Raw genomic sequence first — 19685 nt, 5'->3', positions numbered from 1 at the left:
GAATGCTGTCAGATTGTGCGGTCAGAGACCTGTGAAGGGCATCACTATGGCTACTGGCTCACCTCAAACTTGGAAGTAAACTCGGCAAAAATGGCGAAGAAGGCCTCAGTGGAGGTGACCTTGCTGTCCTCTCCGAAGTACGACGCCACCTTAGTGAACTCATCCATGGCTCTCAGCTGCAGAGAGTCCAGAGACTGAACCGCTGGGTGACTGTTCTCCAGGAAACCCTTTATCTTCAGGGTCAAGGGTCAAACTGTCAACTATCAGACCATTCGAAGCACAGTGACACATTCTGACTAGTAACATACTGACCAATGGTGTAATTAAATTAAATCACATTTTATTTGCCCATTACACTGAATACAACAGGTGTAGACTTTATTGTGAAATGCTTACTTACGAGCACATTCCCAACATGCAGACTATTACAGTGTAATTACTACTACAGTGGGTTACTGTTCGCGTGAAATGTTGTGTTGTGAAGGGCTTTGTTGTTGATGGAAGGATACACTCATGACGGCAGCGAAGTGATCCTCGGCCGTGGCTGGGATCTTCTGACAGGCTGTCCTGATGTCCTGGATGGTGGAGTGAATGTCAGCCAGCTCAGCCGTCAGGATACGCTGATTCACTGCAGAGAAATGTCAATAGAAAACCATGCTGTATGACTTGTACAATTTGTACACAGCTACACCGAACAATTTACATTGACCCTCCCCCCTTGTACACTGCTGTTACTCGCTGTTTGTTTGCTACCTATGCATAGTCACTTCGCCCCCACCTACATATATGGATTACCTCAACTAGCCTGTACCCCTGCACACTGACTCGGTGCCCCCTGTATATAGTCTCCTTATTGTTATTCTTATTGTGTTACTTTTCATTTTATCCTTCTTGGTAAATATGTTCTTCTTCTTGAACTGTACTGTTGGTTAAGGGCTTGTAAGTAAGCATTTCATAGTAAAGTCTACACTTGTTGTATTCGGCTCATGTGGCAAATAAAGTTGGATTTGATTTGATTTGTATGAGATAAATCCAATGCATAGTGTCAAATGTCAATGCCATGAATTATAAATGTTGTAGTGTTTCAGTCTTATGAGATAACTGCTGAAAGGCATATCTGTAGATCGAAAAGTAACTGTCAGGAAACTGATTATCAGGGAACTGATAAGGACATGACTTGTAGTACATATTGTAATGTACTAAATGGAACTAATGCATTCTGCACATGAACCTCAGAGTCCTGCTGACGGACAGAGCCATGTAAAGAGCATTGTGTGGTGTGGTCTTACTGTACCTTTGGCTGCGAGTGGCACGGTTGTGAGGTCCCTGGCAAAGTTCAACAGTTCTGGGAAGTGTTGGCATAGCGATTTGGCAAGAATGTGGAGGAAGGTGGATTTACCATCCACCGTTTTAGTGGTGCTGAGCTGTAAGAAGGTGAGATAGAATTTGGCATTAGAAAGAGGTTTACTCCAAGGCAAAGACAACACAAATCCCAAAAAGACAAATGAGGCTAAAGCATAATCAGTTAGAGAATGAACATCCATTCATACCTCAGTGAGAAAATTGATCTTAAAGCCAGTTGTTTTGTTTGTCTTGGGTTGACCATTGTTCAGGTAATTCCCCATTGCCAGCACAAACTGTAGACAGAAACAGAGGTTTAGAAACAGTTTACCGGTAACACAACGCGATCACCACATTATGCATACCTCTGAGTCTGTATCTTATTACCTTATCCTATATGATTTTACACACAATGCATCTTCTTTAATAACCTTAGATTATGACAGCAGAGACACAATAATAATATGAAATAAACAAGAGAGCTGTTTGCCATTTCTCAACCATTAAGCTACTGTATTCCACTCTCAAGGAGTGCGAGTTACAGTAGTTGTATTACCTCGAGGATCTTGGCCAGTTTCTTGCTGCTCCTGAGTTCTATCGAGGCCCTATAGATCCATTCGTATCCAGCCTTCATCTCCTCTGTCTTCTCCTGCAGGGCTGTCTTAAAATGGAGGCTCCGCAGACGAGTCTTATACTCAGGGACCATCAGCATCTGGGCACACACAGATTATGAACTCGAAAAATACTGTTACTATTGCTAGTAAAGTAACATGTTACTGTAGTAAACTAGTACTACACTCTTAGGAAAAAAAGGTGCTATCTATAACCTAAAACTGTTTGGCTGTCCCCATAGGAGAACCCTTTGAAGAACCCTTTTTGGTTCCAGGTATAATCCTTTTGAGTTCTATGAAGAATTCTTTTCACAGAGGGTTCTACATGGAACCCAAAAGGGTTCTACCTGGAACCAAAATGGTTCTCCTATGGGGATAGCCGAAGAACCCGTTTGGAAACCTTTTTTCTAAGAGTGTATAGTATTCAGTAAAATACTGAAATGTATGTTTTTTAACATTCTAGCCTCATTCTAGACCAGGATCCCCAACTGGTTTTATGTGGTTTTCTGGAACTCTGTTCCCAAAGTATTCCCATCTATAATAGAGGGACACATGATCATATATAAATGTAAGCAAGGTTTGAAATGATTTGAGTCAAATAATATATCTGTTTATATATTCTTGCGGTTAATTTGCAGTCTACAAATTATTTGTAATTATGTTCCAGCCCCCCAACCAAATCGGTCTTCGGCTGAATCTAGTTGATGATCCCTGGCCTAGAGGGACTTGCTGGGCCAATATGTGGTTCCGACCCACCATTTGGGAAACATTGACACAACAGTGTCTCAGTTACCTGCAGGACAAACTGGTCAGGGTCGCTGAGTTTGGCGGAGTTCTGGTCGAAGCATTGGTACTGTTTGACTTCCTGGTCATCGGGGGCGTAGAGCAGCAGCTGCTTGATGTGGGCCGGCTCCAGTCTGTCTGTGCTCATAGTCATCAGCACCTGGCGCAGCTCACCTGGAGACAGCTTCAGGTGGGCGATCAGGATAGCTGGGTAGAGGAGGCGTGGAATAAAGGGATGGAGGAGAGGAGGTTTATTTAAGCAATAAGGCAATATGGCCAAAATACCACGGATAAGGGCTGTTCTTAGACACAACGCAACGTGGAGGTCTATTGGTCAATTGGTCATATAGGACATACCCCAGAGGAGCCTAATCGCTATTATAAACTGGTTAACAATGTAATTAGAGCAGTAAAATAAATGTTTTGTCATACCATGGTATACGGGTATGATATACCACAGCTGTCAGACAATCAGCATTCAGGGCTTGAACCACCCAGTTTAAAATTGTTTATTTGGACCCCGTTAGCTGTTACATTAGCAACTGATACTCTTTCTGGGGTCCACACAAAACAGTCATATACAATAAAAACAGACTTTCACTGATAAACAACAAGTTTCTGTAGAAATCAGAGCACCTGTGTTTGAATCTCAGAGTCACCTGAATAGACTAGAGTCTATTCAAATCATTGAGATAAAGATTCCTGGGGGCCAAGGCCAGGGTCATGTTTCATATCCCTGGGGACCAAGGCCAGGGTCATGTTTCATATCCCTGGGGACCAAGGCCAGGGTCATGGTTCAGATCCCTGGGGACCAAGGTCAGGGTCATGTTTCATATCCCTGGGGACCAAGGCCAGGGTCATGGTTCAGATCCCTGGGGACCAAGGCCAGGGTCATGTTTCATATCCCTGGGGACCAAGGCCAGGGTCATGTTTCATATCCCTGGGGACCAAGGCCAGGGTCATGTTTCATATCCCTGGGGACCAAGGCCAGGGTCATGTTTCATATCCCTGGGGACCAAGGCCAGGGTCATGTTTCATATCCCTGGGGACCAAGGCCAGGGTCATGGTTCAGATCCCTGGGGACCAAGGCCAGGGTCATGGTTCAGATCCCTGGGGACCAAGGCCAGGGTCATGTTTCATATCCCTGGGGACCAAGGCCAGGGTCATGGTTCATATCCCTGGGGACCAAGGCCAGGGTCATGGTTCAGATTCCTGGGGGCCAAGGCCAGGGTCATGTTTCATATGCCTGGGGACCAAGGCCAGGGTCATGGTTCAGATCCCTGGGGACCAAGGCCAGGGTCATGGTTCAGATCCCTGGGGACCAAGGCCAGGGTCATGGTTCAGATCCCTGGGGACCAAGGCCAGGGTCATGTTTCATATCCCTGGGGACCAAGGCCAGGGTCATGGTTCAGATCCCTGGGGACCAAGGCCAGGGTCATGGTTCAGATTCCTGGGGGCCAAGGCCAGGGTCATGTTTCATATGCCTGGGGACCAAGGCCAGGGTCATGGTTCAGATCCCTGGGGACCAAGGCCATGGTTATGGTTCAGATCCCTGGGGACCAAGGCCAGGGTCATGGTTCAGATCCCTGGGGACCAAGGCCAGGGTCATGGTTCAGATCCCTGGGGACCAAGGCCAGGGTCATGGTTCAGATCCCTGGGGACCAAGGCCAGGGTCATGGTTCAGATCCCTGGGGACCAAGGCCATGGTTATGGTTCAGATCCCTGGGGACCAAGGCCATGGTCATGGTTCAGATTCCTGGGGACCAAGGCCAGGGTCATGGTTCAGATCCCTGGGGACCAAGGCCAGGGTCATGGTTCAGATCCCTGGGGACCAAGGCCAGGGTCATGGTTCAGATCCCTAGGGATCACGTTTAGTTTGGTACTTTGTTGTTTTTGTTCGGTGTTCATTTAATAAAGTAAAATGTACGCCTACCACTCTGCACCTTGGTCCACTCATTCTAACGATCGTGACAGTCATGGTTCAGATCCCTGGGGACCAAGGCCAGGGTCATACTCACAGGCGTTGTAGGCTTTCTTATGAGACAGAATCTCCACCACGTCTTTCTTTTTAAAGCTCTCGGGCAGGAAGGCTGGCTCTGGAAGAGAGACTGACACATTTAATCACAGTGTAAGGATGCTGCTCTCCAGGCACCAGGGTTGGAAACACTAACAGGCACTAAAGGTGGACGGGTAATGAGAGAAGAGAGGGGATGGTAGGTGGTGCTTTATGGAGAATGCATTTGATGAGCAGGTGAATAGACGTGCTTAGTAGACTCCATGGGACAACTTGGTGAGCTGTGAAGGCATAAGAACAACATGGAAAATCAGCAATACACTGACACCATGAAACACAAAACAAGTCATGTTGAATTAATGAAAGAAATGTACACTTCCACAGCTATGAAACCAAATAATTATATTGTTATATTATTATATGCAGTGTTCCCTGGTTAAAGAGACCTTGGTCTCAATGGGACTCCCTGTTAAAGAAATATACACAATCTGACTATGAGGGTATAAGGACAATATTTAAAAATGTTATCAACAGAACCAGTGATATGAATACATGATATGATATGACTATGAGATGAGATGTTTGATGAAGAGATCAGAATAAAAACTTACTGGAACTCCGTTGGGTACCAAAGTGCATCTCTAGATCGAGATACTTCACCATGTCAGTCAGTTTGTCGTAGTCAGGGTCCTCTCCAAGCTAAAGCAGACAAAGTATCTCACCTGTCAATACATTTCTTAACACAACAACAACAAACAGTACTGATTCCAGGTTCAGGGTTAGTACAATAGACTCGCCACATGCCTGTCCCCAGATGGTTCCCTCAGAGTTCTCCACCTGCTCCCAGCGCAGTCTCTTCACACTCATGTGATTGGTGTCCCCAGCACAGGGACTGGAATTGGGCAGCGGAGGCGGGTCGCAGGGGGGCGGCAGTGGTGGAGGGGGTGGTGGGGGACCTTGTGTTTCTGGAGTTCTGACACTGAGATGGGGGTCTCATAGGTCTGTGAGTGAGGGGGCTGGGGAGGGTGACTTTGGGGCTGGGACAGGTGAGGGGCTTTAGGGGGAAGGCTGTGGCTCAGCTGGGGCTGGTGGTGAAGCTGGTGGTGCCTCTGGAGGGCGAGCTGGCTTTGCCTGTTGGGCTGAGGGGAGGGCTGGGGACACAGGTTGGGCTGGGTCAGGGGCTGAGGCTGGCTGGCCTGGCGGGGCAGGTTCCTGGGGCGAGAGGGCTGGGGAGAGTAGCGAGGGCCCAGGGGGAGAGTCATCTGAGTAGCCTGGTGGTGGACACAGCCCTGTAGCTCATCTCTGGTTGGCAGCACCTTGTGTAGAGACGGCCTGTTGTACATGAAGGCCCGTGGGGGAGGCGGGGGAGGGGGGATGATGGGGTGCTGCGGCTGGAAGGACATGCGCGCCCGGGGGATGTGTTCGGGGGAGAAGTGGGAGAGGACAGGGGTAATGGGGAGGGGGTCGGAGAAGCCGAAGGGTGGCGGGGGTAAGGGGGTGGGCAAGGGCGGGGGTGGCGGGGCGCTCTGCGGGGGTGGGGGGATGGGGATGTGTTCTGACCCGGAGGAGTAGGAGAGGGAGGTGGCCTCATCGTTGCTGCTGATGTCCTCACTGCTGGCACTGCTCAGCTGGCGGGGGAGGTAGCTCACCTCCTGCTCATCCTGGAAACTCATCTGGACACAGCAGATAATCATCAGTCTCACACCTTCTAATCAGACTCACCATGTCATCTGATTTACATCTTGTAACCATTCTCCAGACACGCCTTATAATCAACCTTCATTGTACAGCGATAATGCATGTAATAATTTCCTATTCATATGCACTGCTTTTCTTCAGAAACCATGGAAACCGTCCCCATAAATAGCTGTTCACACAATAACAACTACATTTACTGTACTGTCTGTATCATGTTAGTAAACATCAGATGTCTTATACTGTACTGTAGATAATTGAATAACTTGTTGGACATGACTGTTTCTGCACTCAATGAATTTGATCTGGTACACTTTAAAAAATGCTGGGTTAAAAACCACCCAGTGCTGGGTAAATAGTGGACAGAACACATGTTTGGTCATATTTGGGTGATCATGTTATTTTCAGTGGGTGTGGCCTATTGGTGGCTTGGCTTGCAGATAGGTATTCTTAGCCACCCGTGATAGTATATGTTGTTCCTGTTCATCATGTTAAGTTTGTACACTGCAAATATGTCACGATCGTTATAAGGAGTGGACCAAGATGCTGCGTGGTATGTTTCCATACTTTATTTTGGAATAGAAAACTTTAAAGAACAAAACAACAAAACGAACAAACAAACACTGAAGCTACTAAAATGCTCACAGGCAACTATACATAGACAAGATCCCACAAAGCACAATGGGAAAATGGCTACCTAAATATGATCCCCAATCAGAGACAACGATAAACAGCTGCCTCTGATTGGGAACCATACTAGGCCAACATAGAAATATAATTCACCTAGATAACCCACCCTTAAATCACACCCAGACCTAATCAACATAGAGAATAGAAGCTCTCTATGGTCAGGGTGTGACAGTAACCACCCCCCCCCCCAAAGGTGCGGACTCCGGCCTCAAAACCTGAGTCAATACGGGAGGGTCCGGGTGGGCATCTACCGTCGGGGGCAGCTCCGGTGCGGGGCAAAGTACCCACTCCGCTCGTGAACATGTCATCGGAGGAACCGGACAGTGGCTCGTTGCCGGAAGAACCGGACCATTGGTCATCGCCAGAGGAACCGGACCGTGAATCATCACCGGATGCTCCAGACCGTGGATCATCGCCGGGGGCTCCTGGCTGTGGATCGTCGCCGGAGGAACCGGACCCTGAATCGTCACCGGAGGCTCCGGACCATGGATCGTTGCCGGAGGAACCGGACCGTAGATCGTCGTCGGGGACTCCAGAACATAGATCATCATCGGGGACTCCAGACCGTAGATCGTCGCCGGGAACTCCGGACTGTAGATCGTTGCCAGGGACTCCAGACCGTGGTTCATCGCCGGGGACTCCAGATTGTAGATCGTCGCCGGAGGCTCCGGACTGTGAACCCTTGCAGGAGGCTCCGGACTAAGAACCCTCGCTGGAGACTTCGGATCGTCGCCGGAGGAACCGGACCCTGAATCGTCACCGGAGGCTCCGGACCATGGACTCCGGACCGTAGATCGTCGCCGGGAACTCCGGACCGTAGATCGTCGCCAGGGACTCCAGACCGTGGTTCATCGCCGGGGACTCCAGACTGTAGATCGTTGCTGGAGGCTCCGGACTGTGAACCCTCGCTGGAGGCTCCGGACCACCGATCGTCTCAGAAGGTCCGGGCCGCGGACCGTCTCAGGAAGTTCCGGACCGTGGGTCATCGAGGTCCACGGTCCGGAACCTCCAAATCCATGGCCGGAGCCTTCCCCTGCACCGATGCCCAGTCTTAGCACGGCGTCCAGTCCAGCTCCAAGGCCAGAGTCTTCTTCGACATTGGTGCCAAGTCCAGGCATAGCGTCCAGTCCCGCTCCATGGCAGGAGCTTTCCCCTGCGCCTAGGTCCAGTCCAGGCACAGTGTTCAGCCTGGGTCCATGGCTGGATCCACCGGATGAGCGGGTACTTCGGCCTTCACCAGAGCCACCACCGACACTAGACACCGCCCCAACCCTCCCTTTTTTGTTTCGGGTTTTGCGGTCGGAGTCCGCACATTGGGGGGGATCACATCCTGACCATTAAAACCTGTATTTTCTATGGTAGAGTAGGTCAGGGCATGACTAGGGGTTTTCGTTGTAGTTTATATTTTCTGAGGTTCTAGGTTTGATTTTCTATGTTGGTGATTTGTATGATTCCCAATTGGAGGCAGCTGGTTATCGTTGTCTCTAATTGGGGATCATATTTAAGTAGCATTTTTCCCACCTGTGGGTTATGGGATATTGCTTATGTTTAGTTGCCTGTTAGCACAGCATTGTCGTCATGGTTCGTTTATTCTTTATTGTTTTGTAATTGCTTAAGTTTCACTTTATTCTTTAAAAGTATGTGGAACTCTATGTACGCTGCGCCTTGGTCCGACCATCATTATTACCAACATCGTGATAAAATTAAAATGTTCCTTCAATAACTTTGCTAATTAGATATTTTAATATAATGTAAAAACATTATTATTTAAATATTATAACGTGGTAACTCTCCCTACATTGGGATATGTTTATAGGCATTTCATACTCTTGTGTAAAAAGTCTCAGTCCTCAACCTTAACATGTGATGACAATACTGTACAACACAACATGAACCGGAATGATATTTACTCTCATGGTTGGCCAAAAATAACTATTTGAAAGCCTCGTCCACTAAGCCACACCTCTAGTCTTCAGATCTGACCTGGTGGGTCATGGCTCAATGACCCAGCATCAACAACCCAACTAAGTGACCCAACTGGCTGTGTCACAATAACCTAACGTGTGTTCTGTCCAATATGTATTTTTTTCTGCTTTTTGTGTGTGTTTGGGCCCACAGTGGCTCTCTCTCCTCCTCATAGTGACTATCTCTTCATATACTGTCTCCATCTCTCACCTCCTCATAGTGACTATCTCTTCATATACTGTCTCCATCTCTCACCTCCTCATAGTGACTATCTCTTCATGTACTGTCTTCGTCTCTCACCCCCTCATAGTGACTATCTCTTCATATACTGTCTCTGTCTCTCACCTCCTCATAGTGACTATCTCTTCATGTACTGTCTCCATCTCTCACCTCCTCATAGTGACTATCTCTTCATATACTGTCTCTGTCTCTCACCTCCTCATAGTGACTATCTCTTCATATACTGTCTCTCACCTCCTCATAGTGACTATTTCTTCATATACTGTCTCTGTCTCTCACCTCCTCATAGTGACTATCTCTTCATATACTGTCTCTGTCTCTCACCTCCTCATAGTGACTCTCTTCATATACTGTCTCTGTCTCTCACCTCCTCATAGTGACTATCTCTTCATGTACTGTTTCCATCTCTCACCTCCTCATAGTCATTCTCTCCAGGGAGGAAGTCTTCCACCAGAGTGACACGGTGTCCCAGCTGTTCGCTCAGAGCGTCCAGGAACTTGTCCGTGTCCCTGCTCCGGGGGGGTCTGGAGAATGTGAAAAGCTTCCTGCGTCTGGACAGGGGGCTGGTGGGGTCGTCAGAGTTCTGGGGGGATGGAAGCGGGCTCTCCAGGCTCACATAGGGGTTGGAGTCAGCGCTGCCCGGAGAGGGGATGGTTCCCCCGTGGTAGAACTCATACAGAGGGTCGGGCAAAGGTTCCTTCCATGTCAGAGACAGACCTGATTTACGGTTCCCTGGGGAGGGGAAAAGAAACGCTCCATTATTTCAAAGATGTCTAACAGAGGACTTTGTGACTAAACAAGTTTCTTTAAACTTTGTGACTAAATAAGTCTCTTTAAACAAAATGGGTTCCATCTTAAATTATCTTATTTGTCATCCTTGAAGTCAGTATGAATGACAACATTTATGACAATGTTATTGTTATCTTTACAATTGACGGACCATTGGCTTCAAGTGGTTGCCGTGTCGACAGTGTGTGTGTGTGTGTGTATGTCTGTGTTACCTGTGCTACCTTGACTGAGAGAGGAGCGAGCTGGAGACTGGCCATAGGCGTCAGTCTGTTCCAGCTCCTCTCGGTCAGGCTGGGTCAATGGAGAGCAGCGACTGTGATTCTGCTGCACGGCCTTCATGGCACTCTTCCCTGTGTACACACTCTCCAGTTCCGTGTACACTCCTGACATCTAGGGGTCGTAGGTGTGAGCAGGCCGTTAGCACAAAGCACCGGGGACTCTTTATCACAAGGTCTGCTTATAAACACTTTATGAATCATAACTAGATACTTTGTTAACCATTATTTACCTTGAGTAAAAATCCTAAACAACATGCCTCCTATTTGTCTTGCTTTAAACGTTAACATAACTACATACTAATGTTTTCAGACGGTTCATGAGCAGACGTCCAGATAAAGTGTTTCCAAAAGCATCTTTATAAAGAGCCAGCTCTGGTATACACACATAACTCGCACTGCTGGCTCTATGTGGCTGAACATTGTGTTGCAGTTTTATACCCACGTGATTCAGGTCAGGGGATTCTGGGAAGGAGGTGCCGTCTCCACACTGTCTCTCTCCGGGTGTCCCACTCCCACTCCCTGGTGCAGCCACATGAATCCCTGCGTCCACATGAAGGACAGGGACAAGCATTCATGATCATCCTCCTCCTCTCAGGCCCAGAGAGGAGGGGAGAGAGCAGGAGACAGCAGGAAGCATCAGAATGTAGATAACAGCATGGAGAAGCAACAGAGACTGTAGTCCAGTCTGATAACTGTGGTCTGGATCCTAACTTGAGATCTACTGTACGCTATACCCCGTAACTTGAATTTCTGCACAAATCTCCCATTGGTGTCAATGTGTAGTTTGTGCTAAATTCCAAGTTACTGTATAAATTTCTCAAGTTAAGATTCGGCCCTATGAGAGTATAGATGGGATAAATGCAATACTAGGCTTGGATATACACTGGGTATACCAAACATTAGAGACACCTCCCCCCCCCCCCCCTTTGCCCTCAGAGCAGCCTCAATTCATTTGGGTATGGACGTTACAAGGTGTTGAAAGTGTTCCTCGGGAATGCTGGCCCATGTTGACTCCTATGTTTCCCACAGTCGTGTCAAGTTGACTGGATGTCCTTTGGGTGGTGGGCCATTCTTGATACACACGGGAAACTGTTGAACGTGAAAACCCCAGCAGCGTTGCCGTTCTTGACACAAACCGGTGCGCCCGGCACATACTACCATACCTCATTCAAAGGCACTTAAATATTTTGTATTGCCCATTCGCCTCTGAATGGGCACACATACACAATCCATGTCTCAAGGCTTAAAAATCCTTCTTTAACCTGTCTCCTCCCCATCTACACTGATTGTGACATCAATAAGGGATCATAGCTTTCACCTAGATTTACCTGACCAGTCTATGTCATAGAAAAAACAGGTGTTCCTAGTGTTCTGTATATTCAGTATATGCACTCTGTTAACAGCAGCAGGTGAACCATCAGTCCAGGAGTGAATGGTTGAGAGGAAACCCTTCCAATCAAGGATAAGGACAAATAGTTTTTGAGCTGATCACTTTAGTACCCATTCCCAGGTGTGTTCTGATGATGCAGTCATCAGAGCTCCTCTCCCGTACGGTGCCTCTGTAGGAGGTGCCTGACACACGCACTGAGCTGCTCCTCCTATGGTGCTCCTGTCCTGCACCTGGCTCTGGCTCTGTTGCTGCTGCGCACACGCACGCGCACGCGCACGCACACGCACACGCACGCACACACACACACACACACACACACACACACACACACACACACACACACACACACACACACACACACACACACACACACACACACAGAAAGAGAGAGACGAATTAGAATGAATTAGAATGTCAAAAGGAAACATCTCAGAATATCCCAAACACCCACTGAACAATAAACATATCCTCTAGTCGTCAGTTCTTGTCATGGTAATATCTAGCTGTCTTAGCCTTGTCTCTCAAGATGAAAAGCAATCACCCACTTTGGAAGAGAAGACAAACGATTATGCAAATCTAAACCATTGAGAGCATAACCAGACCAAGACCCCACCTCTAACTCAATTCACTCACCCACAACAGACCCATTCCAAGCAGGCAGAGAGATGTGGCTAACGGCTAGCTGACCCACCTGCAGTCTTAAAACCAAGGAAGCGTGAAATCTTGCTCTGACAGTGTTCCTGCTCCTCGTAGGTCAATAGCTGGTAGATGAACTGCCAGATCACCTGCTTGGCTGGAGTGTCCAACACCGGGAACACATCAACAATCAGGGTGTCCACGTTCCTGAACATATACAGTGGGGCAAAAAAGTTTTTAGTCAGCCACCAATTGTGCAAGTTCTCCCACTTAAAAAGATGAGAGAGGCCTGTAATTTTCATCATAGGTACACTTCAACTATGACAGACAAAATGAGAAAACAAAAATCCCGAAAATCACATTGTAAGATTTTTAATGAATTCATTTGCAAATTATGGTGGAAAATAAGTATTTGGTCAATAACAAAAGTTTATCTCAATACTTTGTTATAGACACTTTGTTGGCAATGACAGAGGTCAAACATTTTCTGTAAGTCTTCACAAGGTTTTCACACACTGTTGCTGGTATTTTGGCCCATTCCTCCATGCAGATCTCCTCTAGAGCAGTGATGTTTCCCTCCAAAGATGTTCTATGGGGTTGAGATCTGGAGACTGGCTAGGCCACTCCAGGACCTTGAAATGCTTCTTACGAAGCCACTCCTTCGTTGCCCGGGCGGTGTGTTTGGGATCATTGTAATGCTGAAAGACCCAGCCACGTTTCATCTTCAATGCCCTTGCTGATGGAAGGAGGTTTTCACTCAAAATCTCACGATACATGGCCCCATTCATTCTTTCCTTTCCACGGATCAGTCGTCCTGGTCCCTTTGCAGAAAAATAGCCCCAAAGCATGATGTTTCCACCCCCATGCTTCACAGTAGGTATGGTGTTCTTTGGATGCAACTCAGCATTATTTGTCCTCCAAACACGACGAGTTGAGTTTTTACCAAAAAGTTATATTTTGGTTTCATCTGACCATATGACATTCTCCCAATCTTCTTCTGGATCACCCAAATGCTCTCTAGCAAACTTCAGACGGGCCTGGACATGTACTGGCTTAAGCAGGGGGACACGTCTGGCACTGCAGGATTTGAGTCCCTGGCGGCGTAGTGTGTTACTGTTGGTAGGCTTTGTTACTTTGGTCCCAGCTCTCTGCAGGTCATTCACTAGGTCCCCCCGTGTGGTTCTGGGATTTTTGCTCACCGTTCTTGTCCTTTATTTCCTTTGTTTTGTCGTTATTTAGTATGGTCAGGGCGTGAGTTGGGGTGGGCAGTCTATGTTTGTTTTTCTATGATTTTGGGATTTCTATGTTTCGGCCTAGTATGGTTCTCAATCAGAGGCAGGTGTCATTAGTTGTCTCTGATTGAGAATCATACGTAGGTAGCCTGGGTTTCACTGTTTGTTTGTTGGGTGATTGTCTATGTTAGTTGCTTGTGTCAGCACAGTTCTCATTATAGCTTCACGGTCGTTATTTGTTTATTGTTTTGTATAGTTTGCATTCGGTGTTCAGTGCTTTCTTTAATTAAAAAATCATCATGAACACATACCACGCTGCATTTTGGTCCGCTCCTTACGAAGATCGTGACAAGCACGTTCAGGTGTGCGAGTTGACTTTCTCAAACATGCTAAAATAAAAGTATCAAAAGAAAATCATACTTTCGAAAAGGTTTATTGCTATTCAGTAATGTTGATAGGGAATTTGTCTTGGTGACTCTGATTCTGTTCTCTGTAAAATAACATGTATTGCTTTAGATTAGACAAGTTTACCATTATATAATGTATATAATTATATCATTTACATGTAGTGCATGTAATGAGATGTAATGAACCATATTAGGATTAAAGGATGTTATTGAAGGGTAGGTGTGTTATTTGTTAGGGACATGTCAGATTATGTAAAGACGTTTCTGTAAATCCCCTCTAGGGTAGGTAAACATCAAATCAATGTCATATTTACCCTTGATGTTTGACGCATTTCAAACAAATATATCATCCTGTCATTTGGAGAGATAATAGGTCTCTATCTCTCCCTCTTTCTCTCTCTCACTCCTTTTCCATCCTCCAGAACATACCCCCCCCCCCCCCACACACACACACACACCTCTGTTGGAAGAAGGTCTCCAGGGACTTGCAGATGGTGTATCTCTCCTGCACCGTCAGGAGATGATCCAGCTGCTGGCTAAAGGTGCGACCATGGACCCTGATGCTGGGGGGTAGGATCTCAGCCACCCACTGCAAGGAGCAGAGGGGGACCGGGGAGCGGGAGCGGGACCTGGGGGCCACGGCAGGGGCAAGGCCTGTGGAAGAGTCTTCCTGGTCACTCTGGTCAGAGTGGGAGTAACCAGAGGGTCCGTCTTCCACCACCAGGGTGGGCATGGCCCCACTGCCCTGCAGCATGGACACCACCTTCTCATGGGAACAGTTTCTGAAGACACACACAGTCACTTTCACTACTACAATCGACAATGATGTTGTCATAGGACCAGCTCCTACAGGAAGGTATAGAGAGTTACTAACTACAGAATTCAGTAGTGCGCTCTACTACTCACCATGTAAATCCTAGTATTACATGGTTACTAGGGTGGTATAATGAAGTATTTGTGGGTTGATACTGTGGGTGATATTGTGCTATGGGCGATGATTCCACCCAGGCTGTGTTCACTCCTACACTTCATGTTCAGAATAGAATGGAATAATAAGTACATTAAAGGGTGTGAAAGGGCTTCCTACAGTCATTTTCTCAAATTCCATTCTACACACACATCCATGCATATGTGTGAGCACAGACACACACCAGTCCACTTACCATATATCCCGATTCCTAGTCACCTTACCCCTATACATATCTACCTCCATCACCGCAGTATCCCTGCATATTGTAAATATGCTACTGGAACTGAACCTGTATATAGTATACTAACTTACTTAATCGTGTTCTTCTATTTTATATCTTGTTTATTTTTGTTCTACTTTGTTATTTTTAGTATTACATTGTTATTAATAACTGCATTGTCGGGGTTAATGCAAGGAAGGCATTTCACTGTACTTGTGCATGTGACATTAAAACTTGAAAGTCATCATGTTGACTCACTGTCCTGTGTGCATCTTAAGGTAAAGTTAGAACAGGTTTATGTACCTCATGTCCAGCCCATTGAGGAAAAGGATGCGGTCGCCCGGTTTGAGACCACAGTCTTCAGCGGGGCTGTCTGAAGAGACAGAGGGGAAATGAGAGTCAGATAGACAGGGGATGAGAGTCAGAGAGACAGGGGGATGAGAGCCAGAGAGACAGGGGGATGAGAGTCAGAGAGACAGGGGGGTGAGAGTCAAAGAGACAGGGGGATGAGAGTCAAAGAGACAGGGGGATGAGAGTCAGAGAGACAGGGGGATGAGAGTCAGAGAGACAGGGGGATGAGAGTCAGAGAGACAGGGGGATGAGAGTCAGAGAGACAGGGGGATGAGAGTCAGAGAGACAGGGGGATGAGAGTCAGAGAGACAGGGGGATGAGAGTCAGAGAGACAGGGGGATGAGAGCCAGGGAGACAGGGGGATGAGAGTCAAAGAGACAGGGGGATGAGAGACAGGGAGACAGGGGGATGAGAGTCAGAGAGACAGGGAATGAGAGTCAGACAGACAGGGGATGAGAGTCAGAGAGACAGGGGGATGAGTCAGAGAGACAGGGGATGAGAGTCAGACAGACAGGGGATGAGAGTCAGACAGACAGGGGGATGAGAGTCAGACAGACGGGGGATGAGAGTCAGAGAGACAGGGGATGAGAGTCAGACAGACAGGGGATGAGAGTCAGAGAGACAGGGGGATGAGAGTCAGAGAGACAAGGGAATGAGAGTCAGAGAGACAGGGGAATGAGAGTCAGAGAGACAGGGGAATGAGAGTCAGAGACAGGGGAATGAGAGTCAGAGAGACAGGGGAATGAGAGTCAGAGAGACAAGAGAATGAGAGTCAGATAGACAGAGGGATGAGAGTCAGAGAGACAGGGGAATGAGCGTCAGAGATACAGGGGAATGAGCGTCAGAGAGACAGGGGGATGAGATTCAGAGAGACAGGGGGATGAGAGTCAAAGAGACAGGGGGATGAGAGTCAGAGAGACAGGGGGATGAGAGTCAGAGAGACAGGGGGATGAGAGTCAGAGAGACAGGGGGATGAGAGTCAGAGAGACAGGGGGATGAGAGTCAGAGAGACAGGGGGATGAGAGTCAGAGAGACAGGGGGATGAGAGCCATAGAGACAGGGGGATGAGAGCCAGGGAGACAGGGGGATGAGAGTCAAAGAGACAGGGGATGAGAGTCAGAGAGACAGGGGGATGAGTCAGAGAGACAGGGAATGAGAGTCAGACAGACAGGGGATGAGAGTCAGAGAGACAGGGGGATGAGTCAGAGAGACAGGGGATGAGAGTCAGACAGACAGGGGATGAGAGTCAGACAGACAGGGGGATGAGAGTCAGACAGACAGGGGGATGAGAGTCAGAGAGACAGGGGATGAGAGTCAGACAGACAGGGGATGAGAGTCAGAGAGACAGGGGGATGAGAGTCAGAGAGACAAGGGAATGAGAGTCAGAGAGACAGGGGAATGAGAGTCAGAGAGACAGGGGAATGAGAGTCAGAGACAGGGGAATGAGAGTCAGAGAGACAGGGGAATGAGAGTCAGAGAGACAGGAGAATGAGAGTCAGATAGACAGAGGGATGAGAGTCAGAGAGACAGGGGAATGAGCGTCAGAGAGACAGGGGAATGAGCGTCAGAGAGACAGGGGGATGAGATTCAGAGAGACAGGGGGATGAGAGTCAGAGAGACAGGGGGATGAGAGTCAGAGAGACAGGGGAATGAGAGTCAGAGAGACAGGGGAATGAGCGTCAGAGAGACAGGGGAATGAGAGTCAGAGATACAGGGGGATGAGCGTCAGAGATACAGGGGGATGAGAGTCAGAGAGACAGAGGAATGAGAGTCAAAGATACAGGGGAATGAGAGTCAGAGATACAGGGGGATGAGAGTCAGAGAGACAGAGGAATGAGAGTCAGAGAGACAGGAGAATGAGAGTCAGATAGACAGAGGGATGAGAGTCAGAGAGACAGGGGAATGAGCGTCAGAGATACAGGGGAATGAGCGTCAGAGAGACAGGGGGATGAGATTCAGAGAGACAGGGGGATGAGAGTCAAAGAGACAGGGGGATGAGAGTCAGAGAGACAGGGGGATGAGAGTCAGAGAGACAGGGGGATGAGAGTCAGAGAGACAGGGGGATGAGAGTCAGAGAGACAGGGGGATGAGAGTCAGAGAGACAGGGGGATGAGAGTCAGAGAGACAGGGGGATGAGAGTCAGAGAGACAGGGGGATGAGAGTCAGAGAGACAGGGGGATGAGAGTCAGAGAGACAGGGGGATGAGAGTCAGAGAGACAGGGGGATGAGAGTCAGAGAGACAGGGGAATGAGAGTCAGAGAGACAGGGGAATGAGCGTCAGAGAGACAGGGGAATGAGAGTCAGAGATACAGGGGGATGAGCGTCAGAGATACAGGGGGATGAGAGTCAGAGAGACAGAGGAATGAGAGTCAAAGATACAGGGGAATGAGAGTCAGAGATACAGGGGGATGAGAGTCAGAGAGACAGAGGAATGAGAGTCAGAGAGACAGGAGAATGAGAGTCAGATAGACAGAGGGATGAGAGTCAGAGAGACAGGGGAATGAGCGTCAGAGATACAGGGGAATGAGCGTCAGAGAGACAGGGGGATGAGATTCAGAGAGACAGGGGGATGAGAGTCAAAGAGACAGGGGGATGAGAGTCAGAGAGACAGGGGGATGAGAGTCAGAGAGACAGGGGGATGAGAGTCAGAGAGACAGGGGGATGAGAGTCAGAGAGACAGGGGGATGAGAGTCAGAGAGACAGGGGGATGAGAGTCAGAGAGACAGGGGGATGAGAGCCAGAGAGACAGGGGGATGAGAGCCAGGGAGACAGGGGGATGAGAGTCAAAGAGACAGGGGATGAGAGTCAGAGAGACAGGGGATGAGTCAGAGAGACAGGGAATGAGAGTCAGACAGACAGGGGATGAGAGTCAGAGAGACAGGGGGATGAGTCAGAGAGACAGGGGATGAGAGTCAGACAGACAGGGGATGAGAGTCAGACAGACAGGGGGATGAGAGTCAGACAGACAGGGGGATGAGAGTCAGAGAGACAGGGGATGAGAGTCAGACAGACAGGGGATGAGAGTCAGAGAGACAGGGGGATGAGAGTCAGAGAGACAAGGGAATGAGAGTCAGAGAGACAGGGGAATGAGAGTCAGAGAGACAGGGGAATGAGAGTCAGAGACAGGGGAATGAGAGTCAGAGAGACAGGGGAATGAGAGTCAGAGAGACAGGAGAATGAGCGTCAGAGAGACAGGGGGATGAGATTCAGAGAGACAGGGGGATGAGAGTCAAAGAGACAGGGGGATGAGAGTCAGAGAGACAGGGGGATGAGAGTCAGAGAGACAGGGGGATGAGAGTCAGAGAGACAGGGGGATGAGAGTCAGAGAGACAGGGGGATGAGAGTCAGAGAGACAGGGGGATGAGAGCCAGAGAGACAGGGGGATGAGAGCCAGGGAGACAGGGGGATGAGAGTCAAAGAGACAGGGGATGAGAGTCAGAGAGACAGGGAATGAGAGTCAGACAGACAGGGGATGAGAGTCAGAGAGACAGGGGGATGAGTCAGAGAGACAGGGGATGAGAGTCAGACAGACAGGGGATGAGAGTCAGACAGACAGGGGGATGAGAGTCAGACAGACAGGGGGATGAGAGTCAGAGAGACAGGGGATGAGAGTCAGACAGACAGGGGATGAGAGTCAGAGAGACAGGGGGATGAGAGTCATAGAGACAAGGGAATGAGAGTCAGAGAGACAGGGGAATGAGAGTCAGAGAGACAGGGGAATGAGAGTCAGAGACAGGGGAATGAGAGTCAGAGAGACAGGGGAATGAGAGTCAGAGAGACAGGAGAATGAGAGTCAGATAGACAGAGGGATGAGAGTCAGAGAGACAGGGGAATGAGCGTCAGAGATACAGGGGAATGAGCGTCAGAGATACAGGGGAATGAGCGTCAGAGAGACAGGGGGATGAGATTCAGAGAGACAGGGGGATGAGAGTCAGAGAGACAGGGGGATGAGAGTCAGAGATACAGGGGGGTGAGAGTCAGAGAGACAGGGGAATGAGAGTCAGAGAGACAGTGGGATGAGAGTCAGAGAGACAGGGGGATGAGAGTCAGAGAGACAGGGGAATGAGAGTCAG

The 19685-nt window shown here is 48.5% G+C and overlaps 1 protein-coding gene across 1 annotated transcript in view; it reads right to left on the bottom strand.

The window, feature by feature from the left end:
• LOC135511975 (delphilin-like) overlaps positions 1-19685 on the bottom strand; it is a 70127-nt gene that overhangs the window by 1985 nt on the left and 48457 nt on the right. Inside the window, 18 exon segments of the mRNA XM_064933521.1 lie at positions 63-227; positions 510-628; positions 1295-1424; positions 1551-1637; positions 1898-2053; positions 2746-2942; positions 4754-4843; positions 5361-5448; positions 5554-5711; positions 5714-6422; positions 9752-10071; positions 10341-10518; positions 10849-10946; positions 11907-12047; positions 12488-12639; positions 14085-14152; positions 14526-14853; positions 15565-15634. Coding sequence (XP_064789593.1) covers positions 63-227; positions 510-628; positions 1295-1424; positions 1551-1637; positions 1898-2053; positions 2746-2942; positions 4754-4843; positions 5361-5448; positions 5554-5711; positions 5714-6422; positions 9752-10071; positions 10341-10518; positions 10849-10946; positions 11907-12047; positions 12488-12639; positions 14085-14152; positions 14526-14853; positions 15565-15634 — 3254 coding nt within the window.

Source organism: Oncorhynchus masou, chromosome 24, assembly GCF_036934945.1.
Source record: "Oncorhynchus masou masou isolate Uvic2021 chromosome 24, UVic_Omas_1.1, whole genome shotgun sequence".
Lineage (NCBI taxonomy): Eukaryota > Metazoa > Chordata > Actinopteri > Salmoniformes > Salmonidae > Oncorhynchus > Oncorhynchus masou.
Note: the sequence above shows the minus strand (reverse complement) of the source record. Positions and strands in the feature narration are given on the sequence as shown.